This window comes from Macrobrachium nipponense, chromosome 30 (genome assembly GCF_015104395.2).
Source record: "Macrobrachium nipponense isolate FS-2020 chromosome 30, ASM1510439v2, whole genome shotgun sequence".
NCBI classification, from domain to species: domain Eukaryota; kingdom Metazoa; phylum Arthropoda; class Malacostraca; order Decapoda; family Palaemonidae; genus Macrobrachium; species Macrobrachium nipponense.
The window spans coordinates 26,552,483-26,579,001 of record NC_087218.1 but is presented as its reverse complement, the minus strand read 5'-3'; the positions used below and the strand labels follow the sequence as shown (position 1 = coordinate 26,579,001).

Sequence of the window (26,519 nt, the reverse complement as noted above, 5' to 3'; positions counted from 1 at the left end):
TCAGAATTGAACCACTTTCTTAAGGGACTTTTCATCACTTTAGAAGTGTTCAATTTTCTGGATTGGTCTCTTGGAGTTCTGGCTAATAAGTCTAAGGACCCGGAATTTCTTAAAAACCCAGAAATTCTCCATAGCGTCCTGTCTTCCATGGACAAGGCGGTACAAGACGGTTCGGGAGAAGTTGCTTCCCTATTTGGTGCTGGTCTTCTAAAAAAGAGATCAGTTTATGGATCCCTTTTATCCAAAGCGGTTTCTCCGAGCCAGAGGACAGCGTTATTGTTCGCCCCTCTGTCAGATCATCTGTTTCCTTCTCAGTTGGTGAAAGATATATCTCGCTCGCTAACTGAGAAGGCGACACAAGACCTCCTTGTCCAAACTTCTAAGAAGAGTCGTCCTGTAGTGTTGACGAATAAAAAGGACTCTCGTCCTCCTCAGCAGCCCTTTCGTGGAGGTGCAACGGCTCGTCCCCCTTCCAGAAAGAAGAGCTCTGATAAGAGAGGAAGGTCTTCCTTCAGGCCATTCAAGAAAGGAAAGTGACTTGATGATCCTCCAAGCACCAGTAGGCGCCAGACTCCTGAACTTTGCAGGAGCCCCTGGGCAAAAAAAGGGGAGCCGACCCTTGGTCATGTTTCAAGTCCTAAAGATAAAGGGATAGTAATCCCCTTTCGAAAGGACAGTTCCTTCCCCATAACCTCTACTCCTCGGGAACTGTCAGTGAGGTACAGAGACCCTGTAATGAGAAATACTCTCCTTCAAATGGTGGAGCAAATGTGGGAAAAGGAGGCCATCGAACTTGTACAGGATCCACTCTCCCCGGGATTTTACAATCGCCTATTTCTAGTACCAAAGGCATCGGGGGGGTGGAGACCAGTACTGGACGTAAGCGCTCTGAACCGCTTTGTTCAGAAAAAGAAGTTCCGTATGGAAACGTCCGCCTCAGTAATGTCAGCACTTCGTCCAGGAGATTGGATGGTCTCTCTGGACTTGCAAGATGCATATTTCCACGTTCCCATTCACCACTCGTCAAAGAAATATCTTCGATTCATGCTAGGAGGCAAGATTTTTCAGTTCAGGGCTCTGTGTTTCGGCCTGTCTACAGCTCCACAGGTCTTCACCAACCTGATGGCGAATGTAGCGAGATGGCTTCACCTAGAGGGAATAAACATCTCCCTCTACTTAGACGACTGGCTTATCAGGGCCAAGTCGGAGAATCAGTGCTTGGAGGACCTATTGATAACAAGAAATTTGGTAGAATCTCTGGGATTACTCGTGAACCTCGAGAAGTCGCAACTGATCCCCAGCCAGAACTTGGTCTATCTGGGGATTCAGATTGATTCTCGGGGTTTTCGGGTATTTCCTTCGCGAGAGAGAATCACTCGAGGTTTGTCAAGAATCTCGAGCTTCTTAGAGAGAGAGAGCAATTCAGCGAGGGATTATCTGAGCCTTTTAGGGACTCTGTCCTCGCTAGAAAAGTTCTTCTCTCTAGGGAGGCTTCACCTTTGCCCTCTTCAGTTTTCCCTGAAAGAGGTGTGGAGTTGGAAGACGGGACAACTCTCAGACACTTTCCCGATTCCACAAGAGATAATAAGTCACTTAAAGTGGTGGATCCTTCCTCTACAAAAGAACGAAGGCGTGTCACTTGCCCTGCGGAACCCAAGCCAAGTGTTATTTTCCGACGCTTCAGAGTCGGGATGGGGAGCGACGCTAGGAGCAAGGGAGGTGTCAGGCACCTGGACAAAGGAACAGGTGTCCTGGCACATCAATTGCAAAGAGCTAGTAGCCATACACCTGGCCTTAAAGATTCTCGAGGAGATAGTCAGGAGGCGGGGGTGAATTCAGATAACAACTCGGACAACACACGGCTCTGGCTTACATACGCAAGCAAGGAGGGACTCATTCATTCTCCCTCTATCAGATAACAAAGGACCTGTTAACCTGGGACAGAGAAAGAGGCATAACTCTCCTCACAGATTTGTGCAAGGGATAAAGAATGTGAGAGCGGACAGACTAAGCAGGAGGAATCAGATCCTTCCCACAGAGTGGACTCTACACACAGAAGTGTGCCGAAGTCTGTGGTCCCTGTGGGGGAGGCCTCACATAGACCTGTTTGCTACGTTCCTCTCCAAAAGAGTAGAGATCTTTTGCTCTCTAGTGGAAGATCCAGGAGCCTTTGCAATAGACGCGTTTCTCCTGGATGGATTGTTGGGCCTAGACGCCTACGCCTTTCCCCCGTTCAAGATCCTGGGGGAAGTACTCAGGAAATTCGTAGCTTCAAAGGGCACGAAGTTGACCCTCATAGCCCCATTTTGGCCAGCTCAAGAATGGTTCACGGAGGTACTGGAGTGGATAGTGGACTTCCCGAGATCTCTGCCAAGCAGAGCAGATCTACTCAGACAACCCCACTTCGAGAGGTTTCATCACAACCTCCCCAGTCTCGCTCTGACTGCCTTTCGACTATCGAAAGACTTGTCAGAGCGAGGGGTTTTTCTCGCAAGGCTGCAGGCGCTATCGCTAGAGCCCGCAGATCTTTAACGAGAAGAGTATACCAATCGAAGTGGGAAGTCTTTAGGAGGTGGTGTAAGAGTAAGAAGCTGCCTCCCTCCAGTACCTCTATAGTTAACATTGCCGATTTCCTCCTTTTCTGAGAGAGGAATCGCACCTTTCCGTGTCGACAATCAAAGGATACAGAAGCATGCTGTCTTCAGTATTCAGGAATCGAGGGCTAGAGATTGCAGAGAACAAGGATCTACATGATTTGATTCGGTCCTTTGAAACTTCAAAATCAGCATCTCTTAGAACACCTAGTTGGAATCTGGACGTGGTCCTGAAATTCCTTACCTCAGATAAATTCGAGCCTCTACATCTGGCTTCCTTCCGCGATGTCACTAGGAAATGCTTATTCCTGTTGTCTCTTGCGACGGCCAAGAGGACGAGCGAATTGCACGCTCTGGACTCCACAGTGGGATTCAAAGGAGATGCGGCTATCTGTTCGTTCCAGACATTGTTTCTGGCGAAAAACGAGAACCCATCAAAAACCTTGGCCAGAAAGCTTTGAGGTAAAAGGTCTATCTAACCTCATAGGCAGAGAGACAGAGAGGTCTCTCTGTCCAGTTAGAGCTCTTAAATTTTATTTAGAGAGAAAGAAACAGATGGGAGGATGTCAACAAGGTCTTTGGTGTGCTGTGAAGAACCCCAAAAGACGCATGTCTAAAAACGCCTTGGCCTTCTTTGTGATAAGCGTGATTACTGATGCACACAAGAACTGCTCGGATGAATCCTTCGGTCTTCTAAAGGTTAAGACTCATGAGGTGAGGGCAGTAGCAACGTCCCTGGCGTTTCAAAAGAATATGTCTCTCAGGAATATCATTGAGACTACATATTGGAGGTGCAATTCAGTGTTTGCGTCTCATTACCTGAAGGATGTGAAAGTGACTTATGAGAAGTGCTTCTCTCTAGGTCCATTTGTATCAGCAGATACAGTTCTGGGTCTTGGAGCAAAGACTGATCCTTAAAATATTTTTATCTTTAATGTACATAAACCCTCTTGTCAGATATGTGCTTGGTTTCCTATTAGCAAGCGTACTGATGTCGCACGGGCGGCTGGTGTCATTGCTGGTAGGGGATCAGGGGTATGTATGGCTAGTAGGGGGGTACAAAATTTTTTTTTTTATGTTTTGTTATAAATGAACGTGTATTTATGTTTCGAGTTTTTGGTTGTTTGTAAGGAGTTCGGGGATAACTCCTTGCAATCTTAGAACTAACATGGATGTTAGGATCAGGTGATCGGGATCGGTGTTGTGCTCCTTGAACAAGGTGTATTGTCATGTTAGTGGAATAGCACCCAATGACAAAGGCCTTTAGGCTCTGCCGAGTAAGTGGATAAGACCCCATTGGCAGACCCACAAGAACTCTTAGCCATAGATCAATATCTCGCTGAGCCTCTTGAGGCGAAGCAGACTCCTAGGCAGTAGCCACGAAGTCTTCAGCCTAATAAGGTAGGAACCAAGGTTTATTAATACCTACAACATATGTTGTTTACCTGTCTATTTCAGTAGTTAGCTGTCTCTTACCCACCACCAATGGGTGCTAATCAGCTAAGTATATATCTGGCAGGGAAGTTGAATGTATAAAAATGATATTGTCATGATACAATAAAGTTTTATACATACTTACCTGACAGATATATACGATTAATGGCCCACCCAGCCTCCCCGCAGGAGACAGGTGGAAGAGAAGAATTCTGATTAGAAAACGGGAATGGTTCCTAGTCCTGCCACCCAGGGCAGGGCAGTAGATCACCTGACCTACCGGTAGCGTGTGCCGCGAAATTTGAATTTCTGTCGGGGACGACGGAGTCTATAACTAAGTATATATCTGTCGGGTAAGTATGTATAAAACTTTATTGTATCATGACAATATCATTTTGAGGTTATGATGATTTTCGACACTTTTTATGTCGTATTTTTCTATGTTTTTTAGTGACGCCTCATATGCGGAACTAGTTTCCGAGCGAATGAATACAGTACTAGCTTGCGATGCACAAAGTTTATAACAGTCCAAAAGTGCAAATAATGAAAAAATCATTGCTTGTTTCCAGTAATAATAACAAAACTATGTTTCTGGTTAGATTACAATGCAAATTCCAAGCATCCAAAGAGAGACATTATCCAGTTATTTGATCAGAGAGAGAGAGAGGCGTCTTCCGACGTTCCGAGTTAACGACGCTTTTAAAAAACGCATACAATGATAAAAATCCTTTATAGTTTATCACAGTATATTAATAAAAATAAGTTTCTGGTTAGATTACAACAAAAATTTTGAGGTTATGATGATTTTCGACACTTTTTATGTCGTATTTTTCTAATTTTTTTAGTGACGCCTCATATGCGGAACTAGTTTCCGAGCGAATGAATACTAGCTTGCGATGCACAAAGTTTATAACAGTCCAAAAGCGCAAATAATGAAAAAATCATTGCTTGTTTCCAGTAATAATAACAAAATTAAGTTTCTGGTTAGATTACAACGCAAATTCCAGGTATCCAAAGAGAGACATTATCCAGTAATTTGATCAGAGAGAGAGAGAGAGAGGCGTCTTGGCAAATGAGATCATTTGCCAATGGTCTTGGGGATTGACGTAACGTGTATTTTCTGAGCAGATAGGACAGAGAAGTGTTTGTTTCATTAAACGGCCTCCGACTCATGCCAGTAAATGTTTTGTTGATACTAATAATATAAGCCTATTTAAAGATACGTTTACTTTAATTAGTCTATTTGATACGTAAATAGTAATCAACTGTTCTTGTAGCCCTCAAGATTTGGCAAAATCGAAGTATCCAAAGAGAGACATTATCCAGTAATTTGATCAGAGAGAGAGAGAGAGAGAGAGAGAGAGAGAGAGAGAGAGAGAGAGAGAGAGAGAGAGAGAGAGGCGTCTTGGCAACAATGGTCTTGTGGATTGACGTAATGTTTATTTTCTGAACAGATAGGACAGAGAAGTGTTCGTTTCATTAAACGGCCTCTGACTCATGCCAGTAAATGTTTTGTTGATACTAATATATAAGCCTATTTAAAGATACGTTTACTTTAATTAGTCTATTTGATACGTAAATAGTAATCAACTGTTCTTGTAGCTCTCAAGATTTGGCAAAATCACTCCAGGTTGTACATAAAACTTCAAGAATGTAGTGTCACCCGAGGATTACAATAGTTTTTACCTTCAAGAACCAGCATTTTTTTATGAAAATAACTCCAGGTTGTACATAAAACTACAGGAAACAACATGTAGTGTAACCAAAGGATTACAAGTAAGGTTTTTATAACTTTTTATTAGTTTAGGGCATTTTTCCAACGTCGTTCCGACTTACGACGATTTTCGGGTTACGATGCGTCTTAAGAACGGAACCCCCGTCATAACCCGGGGACTGCCTGTATTGAGGACATGGCTGCTTTTACCTTGGAAATTGATTTTTCCTACAGTTTTAGTGTTTTTGGTGATGTAGTAGTATAGTCTTGTGATACTGTTATTTACAGTAGTGCCTCAGGTTACGAAATTAATCTGTTCTGAAATGGCCTTCGATTTTTTCGTATCCAGAACTACGTTTTACATGTAAATTGCCTAATTCGTTCCAAGTCCTACAAAAACACCACATTAAATTTTATAATACGTAAAGCTAAATTGACCAATAAACAATGAAATACAACAATTTGGACCATTCAGTACCTGACCTAACCATTACTGTACCTGTAAATAAATTGTATTAGTGTACAGGGTACAAGAAATACTGTACGTACATGTCCGTACGTATGTAGTAAATGTGGAACCTTACCTTTCGAGTGAGGCGATGTCCGAAAGTTCTTCTTGATTATCTCCATCTTCGTCTCCATAGAAAGCATCCTCTTCTTTCCGTGAACTTCAGCAACATTCTTGGGACCCATGGCTAGTAACATAAGTAATTAAGTTCACACACAACACGATAAAGTAACTTAATGTATAACAAAAGTGAAATTACTAACACGAATTTACGTTAACAAACGAAATCTACGTAAACAAACGAATTCCATGTGTGTATGATATCGCTGCCGAAACGAAATGGTCAAGGAACTCCCTTATGTTGATGCATGATGGGATAGATGCTGACCAATAGGAGAGCAGGATCTTACGGTGGTACTACATCCGGGCCAATGGGAGAGCAGGAGGATGGTGGCAAGTATACTGAGTTGGCGAGTTTTGAAATTGTTCTCGGCGGTCCGGGCAAATCTCAGACTTTACAGTACACCCTTTCACGACCTGAATTATTTTCGAACACAGAAGCAAAAAAATCTTTGTCTTTACCTTCGTAACCTGGATTTTTCGTACGTAGGGACTTTCGTATGTAGGGGTATGACTGTTTGTCCAATTCTCTACCTAACAATCAACCCCCACCCCCTTATACCAACTCGCACCTTGTGCTCCCACCACCCCGAGTGACCCACCTCCCCTCAGCCTCATCCTTCCATGGAACATATGGTTCCCTGAAGGCGGCGTATCCCTTGGCCTCTACTGGAACACAAACATGGCCGCTTAGTGGGCGTGTGTTGTCCCCCACCCAAAACTCTGAGTTTCCAAAGTCCCCCATCATTGTTGGGTAGAGATAGGATGTAAATAATAGTTGCCCCCATAAGATAACTACAGTGGTCCCCCCGTATTCGCGGGGGATGCGTACCAGACCCCCGTGAACAGTTAGAACCCGCGAATGTTTGGAACCCCTATAAAAATGCTAAAAACAGCCTATTTTGTTAGTTAAAACTCAAGAAAACCCCACTAGAAATTTTCATACATGGTTTTTTTTAATAGTTTTATCACAAAAAGTGCATTTTATGATGAAATTCATAAAAAAAACCAGGAATTTGTGGATATTTACCATAGAAAAATACCGCGAATGCGCGAATTTTCCGCGAATAATGCAGGGAAACGTTCCCGAGAGAAATCCGCGAATGTGTGAGTCCGTGAATCTGGAGAACGCGAATATGGGGGGTCCACTGTACTACTTTTTCATCAAAAGCATTAAAACTGTAGGAAAAATCAATTTCCAAGGTAAAAGCAGCCATGTCCTCAATACTTAGAAATACCAAAATCAATTTCCAAGGTAAAAGCAGCCGTCGTCATCAATACTTAAAAATATGTACCCTTATTTATTGTTTTAGCCATAGATTTCAAGGTTTTAATGACCTAGGCTAGGCTAGATTATTGGCACTGAATAGCCTTTCTCTTGGCCACCATTGGCAATGTTTTTATTTTCATTTTATGGTTTTTTCTGTTGTTGTCGTCTTGACTCGCAAGTTGTAAAACAAGTACGTACGTCATTAAATGAGGAGTACCTGTACTAATGGGAACTGATTTGAAGGATTATTGAATTTAAGATTTTCCTTTACTTAACCCTTAAACGCCGAAGCGGTAAAAAAAAAAATGTCTCCCGTGTGCCGGAGACGTTTCAGAGTGAGCGCGGAATCGGAAAAAATATTTTTTTCAAAAAATCATAGCGCGCTTAATTTTGAAGATTAAGAGTTCATTTTTGGCTCCTTTTTTTGTCATTGCCTGAAGTTTAGTATGCAACCATCAGAAATGAAACAAATTATCATTATCATATATAAATAATACGATATATGATGGCGCAAAAACGAAATTTCATATATAATTGTATTCAAATCACGCTGTGCGCAAAACGGTTGAAGGTAACAAGTTACTTTTTTTTATACATTCAACTTCCCTGCCAGATATATACTTAGCTATAGACTCCGTCGTCTCCGACAGAATTTCAAATTTCGCGGCACACGCTACCGGTAGGTCAGGTGATCTACTGCCCTGCCCTGGGTGGCAGGACTAGGAACCATTCCCGTTTTCTAATCAGAATTCTTCTGTCGCCCGGACCATCAACATTGTTGTTGGTTCCTCTCGATTGGTTTTTCTTTTTTCACCGGCAATTGATCTTCTTGACCGACTTTTGGTGACGTATCTGGATTGTTTGATTGGCATACGCTTTGTGGATGTTTTGTGACTTGATTTTGGATTTTTCTTTAAAAATGTCTGACACTGGAATGGTTGTGAGACGTTGTGTGAATGTAGGCTGTAAGGTGAGGTTGCCGAAAGCTTTGGTAGACCCTCACACTGTATGCAAGGGTTGCAGGGAGTTATGAATGTCTTCACTAATACTTGCAAGGAATGTGAGAATTTGAGTGAGAATGAATGGAAGAATCTAACTAATTATTTGAAAAAGTTAGAGAGAGAAAGAGTGAGGAAGGCTTCTTATAGAAGTTTAAGTAGTTCGAGATCTAATGAACTAATTCCTAGCTTGGGATCTTCCCCAAGGGTAAGTATTGCTACTTCTCCTTCCATTGCAGCCCCTTCTCCTATTGCAGAACATGTAGATTCAGCGAAAGAACTTGCGGATCTAAAAGCAGCCTTCAAGTTGATGGAAAACAAAATGGCTACCCTGCAAGGTAAGGCTAGTGATTTTTCAGTGGACAGTGATATGAGTGTCCCCAGTGTAGTGGAGGGGGCATCTGGTCGGCTCCGCAACGCTCCTAGGTCTAGACCTCTTCCAAGCTCACATGCCCAGAGGAGAAGGAATGTCGAAAACCGAAAGAAGGTTGTGGAGAATCCCCACGATCAGGTGTCCCTTCGGCGGTTTCTGTGACAACCCCAGCACTGCCAAGGATCGCTATTGCAAAAAGCGTCCTGCGTGAGTGTTTTTCTTCGTCGGGATCTTCATCTCCGAGACGTGATTGGAGGGATTCAGATCGCTCTCGACCACTCAAGAGGAGTTGGAAGGCTCCGACGATTGACTCGAGCCCGGAAAACTTCCCTGAGGAGTCTCCTTCGGGAGTTAAGAAGGCAAGAAGAGCCCATTCTGTCAACCAGAGTTAGAAGGAGTCAGGGGTAGGGCTGGATGGGGCCTCCTGGACCCTCCTCCCTTCCTCCCTTTCCCCCCTCCCGAAGAGGATAAAGAGGAGGTTACGAAGAGGTTCATGATGGCTATGCAAGAGCAGATTTCGTCTTTTGTAGGAGTCCTGTCAAAGGAGCCTCCTAGAAGGAAAGACTCTTCCCTTCCTATCAAAAGATCCTCCAGACGTATTGAGGTATCTGCCTCCAGGATCGATGCTCCTACTCGAGGTGAGGCTTCCTGTACGAATGTGGATGAACCGATCAGGCGTCTGGCACGGCCAGGAGTGAGGAGTCACCCAGGAGGCAGGAGCCAAGAGCCAGGAGTGAAGAGTCACCCAGGAGGCAGGGAGCCAAAGAGCCAGGAGTGTGGAGTCATCCAGGCAAGAGGCAGGAGCCAGGAGGCAAGAGCCAGGAGGCAAGAGGCAGGAGTCAGGAGTCAAGAGGCAGGAGTCAGGAGGCAGGAGTCAGGAGGCAGGAGTCCGGAGTCAGGAGGCAGGAGCCAGGAGTCAGGAGGCAGGAGTCAGGAGCCAGGAGTCAGGAGGCAAGAGTCAAGAGGCAAGAGTCAAGAGCCAGGAGGCAGGAGTCGGAGACTCATTCCTGGAATTTATGACTCTTCTCCAAATAGAAAGCTCCTCTCCTTCAGATCGTAGGAGGTCTTTGGACCGGTCTTGGAAGGACTCTCCCTCCAAACGAGAACTTTCTCCTTTGTCTGATCGAGGTTTGGACGAGTTGTCTGATGACGAACCTCCTGCAAATGAGGGACTCTCGAATTATAAGGTCTTAGCCTCATTGTTACTACAAGAGTTTGGAGACTCTCTTAGTCCGGCGGCTCCTCCTTCTCCTCGTTCTCGCTTTTCGAGCTCGGCTACGGCAAAATCTTCGGGCTTTCTGAAAATGAAGCCTGCAATTTCTATGAAGAAGGCCCTCCATTCTTTAGATTCTTGGATGGACAAGAAGAAAGAGTTGGGAAAGACTGTATTCTGCACGCCTCCTTCCAAACTCCATGGAAAGGGAGGTATTTGGTATGGGACAGGAGAGACTATGGGTCTTTCTCTTCCTGCCTCGGCAGATGCGGACTTTTCCAATTTAGTGGAGGCCTCTAGACGTCACTCTTTAGGATCGGTCAGATCGACGTGGAGCATTTCGGAGTTGAACCACTTTCTAAAGGGACTTTTTGTCACTTTAGAGGTGTTCAATTTTCTGGATTGGTCACTCGGAGTTCTGGCCAACAAATCTAAAGATCCGGAGTTTCTTAAAAACCCAGAGATTCTCCATAGCGTCCTGTCTTGCATGGACAAGGCAGTACAGGACGGTTCGGGAGAAGTGGCTTCCCTTTTTGGTGCTGGTCTTCTGAAAAAGAGATCAGTACAGGCAGTCCCCGGGTTACGACGGGGGTTCCGTTCTTGAGACGCGTCGTAAGCCGAAAATCGTCGTAAGCCGGAACGACGCTTGGAAATATGTCTTAAACTAATAAAAAGTTATAAAAACCTTACTTGTAATCCTTTGGTTACACTACATGTTGTTTCCTGTAGTTTTATGTACAACCTGGAGTTATTTTCATAAAAGAATGCTGGTTCTTGAAGGTAAAAACTATTGTAATCCTCTGGTGACACTACATTCTTGAAGTTTTATGTACAACCTGGAGTGATTTTGCCAAATCTTGAGGGCTACAAGAACAGCTGATTACTATTTACGTATCATATAGACTAATTAAAGTAAACGTATCTTTAAATAGGCTTATATATTAGTATCAACAAAACATTTCCTGCTATGAGTCAGAGGCCGTTTAATGAAACGAACACTTCTCTGTCCTATCTGTTCAGAAAATAAATGTTACGTCAATCCCCAAGACGGTGACCATTGTTGCCAAGGCGTCTCTCTCTCTTCTCTCTCTCTCTCTCTCTTCTCTCTCTCTCTGATCAAATTACACTGGAACTTTGACATACGATTGCCCTAATATACGAATGTTTTGAGATACAACAGAAAATTTGCGAAAATATAAGCTTTGATATACAACGAAATATTTGAGATACGATTTTGCGATGAGTGTTAGTTGTATAGGCGACTGATAAATGGCGTTCAGTCTGTTTGTTTGTTGGTGCTGCATGTTAACACGTCGTTGTTTAGTTCGTTGTATTTGCGCCTATTTGTCGTGTTATTTTGTCTATTTTATTATTAACCATGGGTCTCAAAGCTAAAGACAAAGCAGGTGATAAGAAAAAACCCAAGAAAATGATTTCGATGGAAGCAAAACATGAAATTATAGCAAAGCATAAAACCTTCCAAAGGCATCACCATTATTTCTAAACTACAAACTGATTAAAATAAAAAAATAAAAATTAGTTTAGCAATGTTATTTCATTTGTGTTTATTACGTAGTTATTAGTGTACATACGTAAATAAAAAGAGAACAAATCGTTCCCTGCCACCCTTCCCTACCTCCTCCCCCTGCAGGCCTCACGTCATCTTTCGTTGTGGTAAGTAAAATTCCTTTCGTTTTTTTTTTGATTGATTTTATTAACATTTATTATCATTTATCACATTGCTATGTTATTTTATCATTATGTGTGTTATTACTCGTTTATTTTGTGTATAAATTGTGTATATTATATGTAATTTAGCTGTGTTTAGGTGTGGTTTCATACCGCTAGAACGGATTAATACATATTACATTATTTTAAATGGGAAAAAATGCTTTGAGATACAACTGTTTTGATATACGACGATGGTAACGGAACAAATTAAATTCGTATGTCAAGGTTCCAGTGTACTGGATAATGTCTCTCTTTGGATACTTCGATTTTGCCAAATCTTGAGGGCTACAAGAACAGTTGATTACTATTTACGTATCATATAGACTAATTAAAGTAAACGTATCTTTAAATAGGCTTATATTATATTAGTATCAACAAAACATTTACTGGCATGAGTCAGAGGCCGTTTAACGAAACTAACACTTCTCTGTCCTTAACTCGGAGTGTCGGAAGACACCTCTCTCTCTCTCTCTCTCTCTCTCTCTCTCTCTCTCTCTCTCTCTCTCTCTCTCTCTCTCATTGTAATCTAACCAGAAACTTCGTTTGTTATTATTGATTGTAGTCTAACCAGAACTTCGTTTTGTTATTATTACTAGAAACAAGCAATGATTTTTTTCATTATTTGTGCTTTTGGACTGTTATATGTAAACTTTGCGCACCGCAAGCTAGTATGTATTCATTCGCTCGGAAACTAGTTCCGCATATGAGGCGTCACTAAAAAACATAGAAAAATATGTCATAAAAAGTGTCGAAAATCATCATAACCTCAAAATTTTTATTGTAATCTAACCAGAAACTTATTTTTATTAATATACTGTGCTAAACTATAAAGGATTTTTATCATAGTATGAGTTTTTTAAAAGCGTCGTTAACTCGGAGCGTCGGAAGCGTCAGCGTCGTAACCTTGGAACAAGCGTCGTAACCCAGGACGGATTTTTCCATTGAATATTTAAGAAAAAGCGTCGTAACCTCGGAACGTCGTAAGCCGGAACCGTCGTAACCCGGGGACCGCCTGTATATGGATCCCTATTATCAAAAGGGGTTTCTCCGAGCCAGAGGACTGCTTTATTGTTCGCCCCTCTGTCGGATCATCTGTTTCCTTCTCAGTTGGTGAAGGATATATCTCGCTCGCTAACTGAGAAGGCGACACAAGACCTACTGGTACAAACGTCCAAGAAAGGACGCCCTGTAGTGTCGACGGTTAAGAAAGACTCTCGTCCTCCTCAGCAGCCCTTTCGTGGAGGTGCAGCGGCGCGTCCCCCTGCCAGAAAGAAGAGCTCTGACAAGAGAGGAAGGTCTTCCTTCAGACCTTTCAAGAAAACTAAATGACTTGTTGCTCCTTCAAGCACCAGTGGGCGCCAGACTCCTGAACTTTGCAGGAGTATGGGCAAAAAGGGGAGCCGACCCTTGGTCAGTCTCGGTCCTAAAGAAAGGATACGTAATCCCCTTCGAGGACAGTCCTCCCCTAACATCTACGCCTCGGGAACTGTCAGCGAGGTACAGAGACCCTGTAATGAGAAAGACTCTCCTTCAAATGGTGGAACAAATGTGGGTAAAGGAGGCCATCGAACTTGTGCAGGATCCACACTCCCCGGGATTTTACAATCGCCTTTTTCTAGTACCAAAGGCATCGGGGGGGGTGGAGACCAGTACTGGACGTAAGCGCTCTGAATCGCTTTGTTCAGAAAAAGAAGTTCCGTATGGAAACGTCCGCCTCAGTAATGTCGGCTCTTCGTCCAGGAGATTGGATGGTCTCTCTGGACTTGCAAGATGCGTATTTCCACGTTCCCATTCACCATTTGTCAAAGAAATATCTTCGGTTTGTAGTAGGAGACAAGATTTTTCAATTCAGGGCTCTGTGCTTCGGTCTGTCTACAGCTCCGCAGGTATTCACCAACCTGATGGCGAATGTAGCAAGATGGCTTCACCTAGAGGGAATAAACATCTCCCTCTACTTAGACGACTGGCTGATCAGGGCCAAGTCGGAGATTCAGTGCTTGGAGGACTTATCAGTAACAAGAAACATGATAGGATCGCTGGGATTACTCGTGAACCTCGAGAAGTCGCAGCTGATCCCCAGCCAGAGCTTGGTCTATCTGGGGATTCAGATGGATTCTCGGGGTTTTCGAGTATTTCCTTCGCGAGAAAGAATCACTCGAGGTTTGTCGAAAATCTCGAGCTTCTTAGAGAGAAAGAGCAGTTCAGCGAGGGATTATCTGAGCCTTTTAGGGACCCTGTCCTCACTAGAAAAGTTCTTCTCTCTGGGGAGGCTTCACCTTCGCCCTCTTCAGTTTTTCCTGAAAGGGGTGTGGAGTTGGAAGACGGGACAACTCTCGGACATCTTCCCGCTTCCACAAGAGATAAAAGATCACTTGAAGTGGTGGATCCTTCCTCTTCAAAAGAACGAAGGTCGTATCGCTTGCCCTGCAGAACCCAGACCAAGTGTTATATTCCGACGCTTCGGTCGGAGTCGGGATGGGGAGCGACGCTAGGAGCAAGGGAGGTGTCAGGCACCTGGCAAAGGCACAGGTGTCCTGGCACATCAATTGCAAGGAACTAGTGGCCATACACCTAGCCTTAAAGTTCTTCGAAGAAATAGTCAGAGGCGGGGTGATACAGATAAACTCGGACAACACCACGGCTCTGGCTTACATACGCAAGCAAGGAGGCACGCACTCTTTCTCCCTCTTTCAGTTAACAAAACAACTGTTAACCTGGACAGAAGAAAGAGGCATAACTCTCCTCACAAGATTTGTGCAAGGGATAAAGAATGTGAGAGCGGACAGACTGAGCAGGAGGAATCAGGTCCTTCCCACAGAATGGACTCTACACGAGGACGTGTGTCGAAGCCTTTGGTCCCTGTGGGGGAGACCTCACATAGACCTGTTTGCAACGTTCCTCTCCAAAAGAGTAGAGATCTTTTGCTCTCTAGTAGAAGATCCGAGAGCCTTCGCAATAGACGCGTTTCTCCTGGATTGGTCGGGTGTGGATGCCTACGCCTTTCCCCCGTTCAAGATCCTGGGGGAAGTGCTCAGGAAGTTCGTAGCTTCAAAGAGCACGAAGTTGACACTAATAGCCCCATTTTGGCCAGCCCAAGAATGGTTCACGGAGGTACTGGAGTGGATAGTGGACTTCCCCAGATCTCTTCCAAACAGACCAGATCTACTCAGACAACCCCACTTCGAGAGGTTTCATCACAACCTCCCAGGTCTCGCTCTGACTGCCTTTCGACTATCGAAAGACTTGTCAGAGCGAGGGGCTTTTCTCGCAAGGCTGCGGGCTCTATCGCTCGAGCCCGCAGAGCTTCAACGAGAAGAGTATACCAATCGAAGTGGGAAGTCTTTAGGAGGTGGTGTAAGAGTCAGAAGCTGTCCTCCTCCAGTACCTCTATAGTTAATATTGCCAATTTCCTCCTCTTTCTGAGAGAGGAATCACACCTATCTGTATCAACAATAAAGGGATACAGAAGCATGCTGTCTTCAGTATATTCAGAAATCGAGGGCTAGAAATTGCAGATAAAGATCTACACGATTTAATTAGATCCTTTGAAACTTCAAAAGCAGCAACTCCTAGAACACCTAGTTGGAATCTGGACGTGGTCCTGAAATTCCTTTCCTCGGATAAATTCGAGCCTTTACATCTGGCTTCCTTCCGCGACGTCACTAGGAAATGCTTATTCCTGTTGTCTCTCGCTACAGCCAAGAGGACGAGCGAATTGCACGCTCTGGATTCCACAGTGGGGTTCAAAGGAGATGCTGCTATCTGCTCGTTCCAGACAATGTTTCTGGCGAAGAACGAAAACCCGTCAAAACCTTGGCCCAGAAGCTTTGAAGTAAAAGGTCTATCTAACCTCGTAGGCAGAGAGACAGAGAGGTCTCTCTGTCCAGTGAGAGCTCTTAAATTTTATTTAGAGAGGAAGAGACAGATGGGAGCTTGTCAACAAGGTCTTTGGTGTGCTGTGAAGAAACCCAAAAGACTCATGTCCAAAAACGCCTTGGCCTTCTTTGTGAGAAGCGTAATTACGGACGCACACAAGAACTGCTCGGAGGAATCCTTCGGTCTTCTAAAGGTTAAGACCCATGAGGTGAGAGCAGTAGCAACGTCCTTGGCGTTCCAAAAGAATATGTCTCTTAAAAACATCATTGAGACTACTTATTGGAGGTGCAATTCAGTGTTTGCATCTCATTACCTGAAGGATGTGAGAGTGACTTATGAGAAGTGCTTCTCTCTAGGTCCATTTGTATCAGCAGATACAGTGCTGGGTCTTGGAGCAAAGACTGATCCTTAAAATATTTTGATTTTATCGTACATAAACCCTCTTGTCAGATATGTGCTTGGTTTTCTATTAGCAAGCTCACGGATGTCGCACGGGCGCATAGTGTTATTGCTGGTAGGGGATCAAGGGTATGTATGGCTAGTGGGGGAGTACAAAATTTTTTTTTGTATATTTTGTATAAATGAACGTGTAATTATGTTTCGAGTTTTTGGTTGTTTGTAAGGAGTTCGGGGATAACTCCTTGCAATCTTAGAACTAACATGGATGTTAGGATCAGGTGATCGGGATCGGTGTTGTGCTCCTTGAACAAGGTGTATTGTCATGTTAGTGGAATAGCACCCAATGACAAAGGCCTTTAGGCTCTGCCGAGTAAGTGGATAAGACCCCATTGGCAGACCCACAAGAACTCTTAGCCATAGATCAATATCTCGCTGAGGCTCTTGAGGCTAAGCAGACTCCAAGGCAGTAGCCGCGAAGTCTTCAGCCTAATAAGGTAGGAACCAAGGTTTATTAATACCTACAACATATGTTGTTTACCTGTCTATTTCAGTAGTTAGCTGTCTCTTACCCACCACCAATGGGTGCTAATCAGCTAAGTATATATCTGGCAGGGAAGTTGAATGTATAAAAATGATATTGTCATGTTACAATAAAATTTTATACATACTTACCTGACAGATATATACGATTAATGGCCCACCCAGCCTCCCCGCAGGAGACAGGTGGAAGAGAAGAATTCTGATTAGAAAACGGGAATGGTTCCTAGTCCTGCCACCCAGGGCAGGGCGGTAGATCACCTGACCTACCGGTAGCGTGTGCCGCGAAATTTGAAATTCTGTCGGAGACGACGGAGTCTATAGCTAAGTATATATCTGTCGGGTAAGTATGTATAAAACTTTATTGTAACATGACAATATCATTTTTCGTTGTAATGTACACTAAATTTCAATCATTTTGGTATATAACAAATTGTAAAACGATAAAAGCAACACAGAGAAAATATTATCACAAAATAATGCATGAATTCGTAACGTGCGGACGTAAACACATATTTTTTTCAAAAATTCACCATAAATCTAAATATTGTCCTAGAGACTTCCAATATGTTTCAAAATGAAGACAAATGATTGAATATTACTATACTGTAAGAATATTAGCTTACAAATGCAGTTTTCGACCATATCTGACGAGTTAAAGTTGACCGAATGTCGAATTTTTTTTTATATATTTTTTTATATGCAATTATTTCGGAAATAAGAAAAGCTACAACTTTCAAATATTTTTTGTTTTATTCTACATGAAATTGCGCACATTTTCATATATAAAACTCTATGAAATGCCTAATATGAAACGGAGCAAATATTCCGAGAATGGGACTTACGCATTTCGGAGATTTGTGGCGGAGAATCCGCGCACGGAGGGAAGGAAATTTTTTTTTTAATTCACCATAAATTTAAATATTGTGCTAGAGACTTCGAATTTGTTTCACGATGAAGATAAATGACTGAATATTACTAGACTGTAAGAGTTTTATCTTACAATTGCGTTTTTCGACCATTTCGGTAGAGTCAAATTTGACCGAACGTGGTTTTTTTCTATTTATCGTGATTTATATGCAAATATTTCGAAAATGAGAAAAGCTACAACCTTCAACTATTTATTGTTGTATTATACATGGAATTGCGCACATTTTCATATATAAAACGTTATGTAACGGCTAATTTAAAATGGTGCAAACATTACCACAATCGCACGTATGATTTTTGCGGATGAGTTACCGCGCGGACGTAAAGAAAATGTTATTTTTTTCATAAATTCACCATAAATCGAAATATTGTGCTAGAGACTTCCAATTAGTTGCAAAATTAAGTTAAATGATTGAATATTACTAAAATATAAGAGTTTTAGCTTACAATTGCGTTTTTCGACCATTTCGGTAGTCAAAGTTGACCGAAGGTTGAAATTTTGGCACTTATCGTTATTTATATGAAAATATCTCAAAACTGATAAAAGCTACAATCATGAGTATTTTGTTGTTGTATTCTACATAAAAATGCGCACATTTTCATATATAATACTCCATGTAACGGCTAATTTAAAATGGTAAAAAAATTATGTCAAAGTGACGAAATAATTTCTGAGATGTGTCACAGATACTTTTTAGTGCGGCAAGAAAGAAATTCGCGCTTGCGCGCCTGCGTAACGATTGTAAACAAAACAACACCTTGATCCGTGAACTCCCAGCATCCCCCAAGGCGCGTGATTCAAGAGTTTTCGGCTGGTAGGCCTAAAAGTATTTTTCCGCGAATTTTTAAAAAAACTTTTGTATGTCGACGTAAAATACGTCCAGTCGGCACCCGAGAGACAAAAAATGTTGACGTAAAATACGTCCAGTCGGCGTTTAAGGGTTAATTTATTCCTTAGTTTTAAAGTTCACAACTTAATCTTATCATCCTCTAACTAAGCCTAACTTAATGATATTACCAGACCACTTAGAAATATAAATGTAATTCCTTAATCCTAATATTACGATGATACTGCTTGGACTTTTGATATTCCTTGTGTCAGCAGCTCCTTTGGCAGAGAGCCTCTGGTTGTTTTTTTCCAATTCCTGAATCATTATTTCCAGCTGCTCCTAGGTGCGTAGCCTGTAATTGTTGACCTCCCTCAGAGCCACTGAGGAACCACAACCAACTGGCAAAACTGTCTCTCTCAGCTACTGCTGTGGAGTGCAGGTGAAGGGGAGCCTCAGTTCTCACTCATTCCTGTCTTACTTCAGACTATGTGAAATGGAACGGTACTCTTCACTAGTACATCAATACGAGCACTGCAAAAAAAAAAAAACAACATGAATACACCAATCCCTCACCCACAAGCACAACAAAAAATAAAAACAATGAAAAAACAAATCCTAAAACAAGTTTAAAAATTGCCTAACCTAATCAACTTAACAACAACAACAAAATAATATATAGAAAGAATCAAATATTAATTCACACAAACCAACTTCTATACTACTACTTCAGGAGTCTAGATTCAAATTTCCTATGTACATAAACAGCAACTCCAAGTAGAATAGGAGAGATGAAAGTCCTCAGTCGCACTGCTTTTAGAACTGAATGAGTAATTTTGTAGAGCATAACCTGTGTTTGTTGTCTATCTCCCCTTCTCCTCCTTTTTCAATTAAGTCATGTAGTAACACATGAAGAGATTCAGGCATATTGCTTTTTACATCATTAAAGAGTCCTTCAGGAGCTGGATAGTTGCAGGAGTCTTACATCTTTGACTTGAAATCCTCTTTAATAATAGCTGCTGCAATTCTAAAAATCCTCAGTCGCTCTTCTCATCATACAACCTTTCCGTTATACCACGAATTACTTAGTATTTCGATACTTAGTATTTCGTGTCCTGAATTGTGAAAACATACGATATGTGTTTCTTTATGGAGGGTGGTTATTATATCTCCTCCATACTTCTCTTCTAATTTCTATGTCAGATATTTTGTACTTAAATGGCAGGATTGGTTCAGATGCATCACATCCTCAATTCCTTGAAAGTAAACTGACAGTCTTCACTATCTTCCAAGCAGGAACAAACTTTCTCAAAGGCAGTTACTATAATCTTCATCCTTAGGTCTCTACACTTGCCTGATGGATTTAACTGCTGGTTCTTCAAAGAAAAAAATTTACTGCAACATGATTCATGGTATCTAGCTTCGTCTGCGACCAACACTGAATACCATCTACCACAACTTTTACTTTTTTGCCCCTTTCATCTTTTTGCTCGTTAGCTTTATCCAACACATTTTTTCTGAACTATAAAGTCATCACTTCATGAATTTTTTGGCATCTACTGAAAGGTTTTTTTTTCTCTTGTTTCAGCACAACAAACTCCAAAGCAAAATACACAGTTTCTCTTAAAATCAAATTTAGTTTGCTTGGACCTTAGTTTCTGCCCAATAGGCAACTTTTTTCAATGGGTTATTTGTGTCCTTTCTTGTTGCAGCTGTAATACTGTCTTCTCTAGTATAGTCTTTTCTACACTTAAGATGCACTTCTTCTGATAAACTAGTCCACTTCTGCCATTTATTATCTCCTCTCATCTTACTACCTTCAACACGTGTCGAAATGCATTTCCTAACACAGACAGTTTCACCTACTATCAAGCTGTCTTCACAGAGTGGGCATAATCTACTTTTTTCTATGTTTCCCTCCACTTCTGTGCTATACAGGCAGTCCCCAGTTATCGGGGGTGTTCTGTTCTCAGTGGGGTGCTGATAAGCAAAAACTGCCATTAACCGGAACTTGGTGATTTATTATGGCGCTGATAACCGGTTAATACTTAATGGCACCTATGTTAGGTATGTTGAGGTGCCTGTGGTGGCCTCTCAGCAAGTTGTGTTTTCTTACCCGGACAGGTTGCCTCTCTCCTGAGGTGTGCAGTTCTAGAGGTGAGAAGGATTTGAGAGTGACTGGCATCTTCCTCCTCCTTCCTCTTTCTTCTTTTCATTTGGGCTGAGAATAGGACTTGAACCTACACTTGCTGGACTGGTGTCATGCGGTAAGTCTACACATGAAGGTTCCTTTCTATTTTTCGTGTTGGATTCATAGAAGCAATCCTGCTCCTTCCTCCAGCAAGGGGAGTAAGGAAACTCAGGTAATAAGTCAAACCCTTCTCAGATCTTTGCCTCAATACCTCTGACTTAATTTTCTTCCCAGACTTTTTCATATGAGTTATGATTCCTCACTCATTAGAAAAGACCCAGAAGTCTGAATTGATCCTGCAGTTCATGTACTCCGATCAGTTGTCAAAGGCAGGGCACTCCTCGCTCTTTTGACCTGGAGTAGCCTAGAATGTGCCTAACTCCAGTCAGTTCAAAAGACTCACTTAAATTTTTACCCTCCTAACAGTGAGTCTTCATATCATAAAGGACTGAGGGTTTGTATGATGTTTAGGAACAAATCACAGTTTTTAAGAGTAAATTGTATTTTTCTTAACTATACAAACCTGAGGTCCTTTATGCTAATGCCCCCCTCATGCCACCCCTCAATCTGAAACCTGGGCTGAAAGCAAAGTGGAATGTTTACTTCCAGGCAGGCAGGTCTCCCCGACTATCAGATGGTAGTTACTTCCTAACTGCCTTGTTCAAGAGTTTTAATGGCCATGTTCCAGTTTTGCTGTAAGCAATTCCTGTTGTAATGGACCTTAGGTTTGTATACAGTAAACCCTCCGTATTCACAGGGGATGCATCCCAGACCCCACCCACCCCCCTCGAATAGCTAAAATCCTTGAATACATACTTATAGCCCCTCTAAAAATGCTTATAACTAAAATTGCTTGTAACTGAATATTATGATACATGTAGTTTTATTACAAGAAGTGTATTTAGTCACGAAAATTATATGAAAATCTAGTAATCTGTGAATATTTCTGAATAAAAAATACCACTAATAATGGGTAGATATGGTCCAAAGAGAAATCGGCAAATCTAGAGAACGCGAATAGGGTGGTCGACTGTAGTTAGGAAAAATACAATTTATGTACTCTTAAAAACTGATATAACTAAAGAACATGATTCAGGATTTTCATGTTGTCAATTCTTCTCTACAAAGTGATGAAAAAGGAAAAAAGGATAAAAGCTGCATAGCTTTCTGCCTATTACTTTAATCCATTCCGTTTGGTCTTGTCTACAGAAAAGCTCAAAATTTCATCTTTTACTTGAGAATTAAGAACAAATCCTTGAGGAGAACCGTATGGGAATCTAGAATGTAACTTGGTTGCCTTGTTAATAAGTTTTCAATAATGATAATGTCTGAGATATTAACTGATATGTTGCAGATTTTGTGGACCACTATAACAGTCGTTATTATGTGGGAATCAGCGCTAGGGTACGTGTTCAGTTAAAAGATGGAGTTTACCATGAAGACATTGGTTATGGTGTTTCAGAAGGCATGAAGAGTAAGGCCTTGTCCATTGAGAAAGCAAGAAAGGTAAGAAAAGTTTAGTAAGAATTTTTTAGCACCTTGTGGATAATTTCTTTGTCTTTATTTTTGTGCTTTCTATTCCAAGGCTTGGTAAGGTGAAGGTTCTTTTGGAGGTCATGGTTTTAGTACCCAACGCATTTGAGAATTGCATTGGCATATGAATCAATTACTTATTTTTCATCTATAATCCTCATTTGGAGTCATGACTTGAAATCTCTCAAGATTTAGTGCAGTAGCTTCTCATTGTTAGTAGTACTTTAAATACATTTTAATGTCTCTCAAACCATGCAGTCCATTTAGCTGAAACTGGTTGCACTGTAAAAAAAAACCAAGGGATTTCATCAACTTCAGCAACCTGTCACTGCTAGATCTGAACATTGGATGCTTCAGCAATAATCATCCTTTGCGACTCATCAGTAGAATTTAGTTGCATATGCAGTAGTGATATGGCATTTGTAGCCTGATTTTATGTTTTGTATTTGTTGCATAGTTCATAATACTTGCCAAGTTTTTCTCAAAGTAAATAAAAACAAGCCTTGTAACACCGTTCATCACAGCCTTTACCTGTGTTGTCCTGCATCCACAGATATATTTGTCCCTTCATTTTTGTCTTACCTATTCATAAATATCCAGTAAGAACTAAGCTGCAGTTGAATGATAGCTAATACTATCTCCACTTAGGGAAGGTTTTCATCTCACCTGCTCAATTCTTCCATTTTGTTTATAAATTATTAAAGTTTTTCCAGTCTATCCCCATTTCTGAATATGTACTCAAAAGTCATATTTGAGTTTTAGGCCAGGGAGCCAACTTTGATAGCTTTTCTTCCCATCCTTTAAAGCGATTACAGTCCATAGACCATCTGGCGTGAAGTTAATATTTTAATCAAATCATGTTCAGTCCACAACCCATAGGTCCTAGTAGAAAAGCACTGCTTGCAGTCTGCCATATGTTGCACACCATGTACTGGTAGTACTCAAGGTTCTCTATATTGTCCCTTCATTCCTTGGGTACAATACATTCTGTGGTTTCTTCCCAACTAGGCGACTTCTTACGCTTCATCTTGCTCCAGTCATCACATTCCATTCAGAAACAAGTTCTTTTGGCCTATTTCATGGTTATTTCATTTGACTTAGTGGTCCAGTCTACTTACTAGTTTCATCTCAACTTTTTCACCATTTAAATATGGTATTCATCTGGTGTTAGTTTTATTTTGTATGGATAGTTTGTAAAGTATGTTTAATACAGTAATTACCTATACTATATATGCTTTCATCTTCGTTAGTTTGACCCTAGAATATGTAAGATCAGTAGAAAGTGTTATTGTAAAATTATGGACATTTGTCAATTGGGAAACTAAGCTAATTTTATATTTTGTATTTAGTGCAACTAGTTTGTGAACTGGTCTGAAATGTTGACTTTCTTTATGTATTTTTGGCAGCAAAATGTAATGAGACAGATTTTTTTTAACAATAAGGAGCTATTTGAGGAGAGATTGAAGTTTAAAACTTTGTACAAAATATGTATTTACATTTCAGGAGGCTGTAACAGATGGTTTGAAGCGAGCTTTGAAGAGTTTTGGAAATGCACTAGGAAACTGTCTGAGTAATAAGGATTATCTTCGGTTTATAGGAAAAGCACCAGCTGCTCCAGTTCCTCAGATTACATCTGGAGATTTGTTAAATGAAGTTAATGAAACAGGTCTGGCAGCAATTCGCAGAAGAGCCTTACAAGAAGGAAGATTTGGAAAAGTTGAGGTACGTATATTAGTTGTTTAATTTTTGTGAGATATTGGTATCATTGCTAAATCTGTGAAGAAGATATGTGGATTTATATTAGATTAAAAACTTAACATATTTAGTTTTGACTTTGGTCTACAAAAGGGGAACGCGTAATGGCGGCGCCCAGCCTCGTCAGCGAAGGTGACGCCAGACAAAACCCTAAATAAAAGAACCACAAGGGTCAAAATCACTCCCTAAATAGTGTCGAACAAAAAACCAGTACTTAACTTGGATGGGGAGGCAGATTGATGATCCATAGCTAACAAACACAAGCCAAAAAGGCTGAGAAAAACAGAGCGCAAAAATTACGTGAGCTCTCGGAATGGCTATCAAAGGAATGTCAGCCCTGACGCTACCTTCGCGATAGCAGGGAGTGAGCCGTAGCACGGCTCCCCTTTTCTAAAGGGTTTTGATGTGGAAAAGGCTAATTGGAGAGGCTGCTGTGGTAGTGTTTTTCACTCGCCCCAGATTCATACCGACACCCTTTTAGAAAGGGAGAGCGAGTCAGAATATTCTGGCATGTCCAATTTAGCAGTTCTTTGGTATTTTTGTAATATTTTACCTTAGAAATAGCGCTAAAGGAACGTATTTCACGGAGCGACACGGCTGAGCCCAGAAATAGATTTTTCCTACGTCAAAATCCCTTTTAACCAGAATTTGTGCTGTGTGAGCAAAATTCTGTTTCTTTGTCAAGGGAATCTCTTTCTTAGTAATTTGAATTATTCTTCATGCTGGTAAGAGAAGCGATTTGATTTTTAATTCATTTGTAATTTTTGAAGTGTTTTTCTTGTCATAATTATTCTTATTACATGTCTTATGCTTTCATTCTTTCCTTGGTTATGACTGGAGTACAAAAGGTGTGAGTGAGTGTACAGTAACTTGTTTTTCACATGTTACAAATCATGTCCTATCCATCGTTGTGCTCACTTATGATACCCTTAATATGGAATTTTTACATGAATTACAAATAAAATATGAGCAGTCCCCAGTTATCGGCGGACTCGGTTAATGGCGATCCGACAAGCGTCATAAACTCAGTGATTTATGGCGCTGAATGGGCCAAGTTTTGGTTATCGGCGCCATGAGTGCCGATAATAGAGTTATGGTGCCATAACAGTATCCCTAACAGAGGTGCCATTAAATGAAACTTGGTGCCATAAGTATCATAAATCCCCTAGTTTCAGTTAATGGTGGTATTCACTATACTCTGTTTTTTTTTCATCTGTCCATCCGCCTGTGGTGTTTTTGTATGGTAAAACTGCGTCCCGGGCTTTAGATAGTTACGCTAATTGTAAGTTTTAGGTAAATAAAAGGATATCTGGGTGTACATTTGTAACTGGAAAGTGTTTTAATAATTTACTGTATGCGAATTACACCGTTAATATTCGAAATAGGATATTATTATAATCGTTGAATGTAACTATCTAAAGCCCGGGACGCAGTGTTACCATACAAAAACACCACAGGCGGATGGACAGATGAAAAAAAACTGAGTACAGGCAGTCCCCGGGTTACGACGGGTCCGGCTTACGACGTTCCGAGGTTACGACTCTTTTTCTTAAATATTCATTGAAAACTCCGCCCTGGGTTACGACGCTTGTTCCGAGGTTACGACGCTGACGCTTCCGACGCTCCGAGTTTATGATGCTTTTAAAAAACACATACTATGATAAGATAAGAATCCTTTATAGTTTAGCACAGTTTCTCTCTCTCTCTCTCTCTCTCTTGTATTTTAATGAAAATATACAGTAATTTGTGAATACACAGTGTTGCACATGAAAAAAAGTAAATTAGTGATAATTTTAGAGATACGGCCCTAAGAAAAATTACAAATTATTAGTGAAATTTTTCCTGTGGACATGTTTTCAAGAACGTCGTTCCGGCTTACGACGATTTTCGGGTTACGACGCGTCTTAAGAACGGAACCCCCGTCGTAACCCGGGGACCGCCTGTATAATCAGCACCCCACCGACAACCGGGGACTCGGCAGACTCGGTTAATGGCGATCTGGTTTTATGGCCCTTGTCTAGCACTGTAAATTCAGAGATTTATGGCGCCATAACAGGCTTGAGTTTTGGTTATCGATGCCATAAGGTGCTGATAATAGAGTTATAACGCCATAACATTCCTAACAGAGGCGCCATTAACCAAAACTCGCCGCCATAAGCACCATAAATCGCCGAGTTTCAGTTAATGGCGGTTTTCACTTTACAGCACCCCGCTGAGAGTGGAACCTCCCACCAATAATGGGGGACTGCCTGTCCTCTATTATCGGCGCCTCTAACTGGAAATCAGCGCAGTTTGGCAGCAAAATGATTCTCGGCGCTAGACGAGCCCCATAAAAATGGATCGTCAATGACCGATGCTGCCGATAACCAGGGAGTTCCTGCACAGACTATGATAGTCAAGATAAATATATATTATTTGTACATGTTATACAAACCCTTGGTCCTTTACATTAGGAATTACTTTCAGCGTATGCTGGATTTCAGCCTAAATGGTCCTCCTCCTCCCAGCACATATGT

At 41.5% G+C, this 26,519-nt stretch overlaps 1 protein-coding gene across 1 annotated transcript in view; it reads left to right on the top strand.

Moving 5' to 3' along the window:
* LOC135202389 (uncharacterized) overlaps positions 1-26,519 on the top strand; it is a 73,772-nt gene that overhangs the window by 18,040 nt on the left and 29,213 nt on the right. The window contains exons 3-4 of the mRNA XM_064231768.1: positions 22,070-22,221; positions 23,752-23,970. Coding sequence (XP_064087838.1) covers positions 22,070-22,221; positions 23,752-23,970 — 371 coding nt within the window. The remainder of the gene's footprint in view (positions 1-22,069; positions 22,222-23,751; positions 23,971-26,519) is intronic.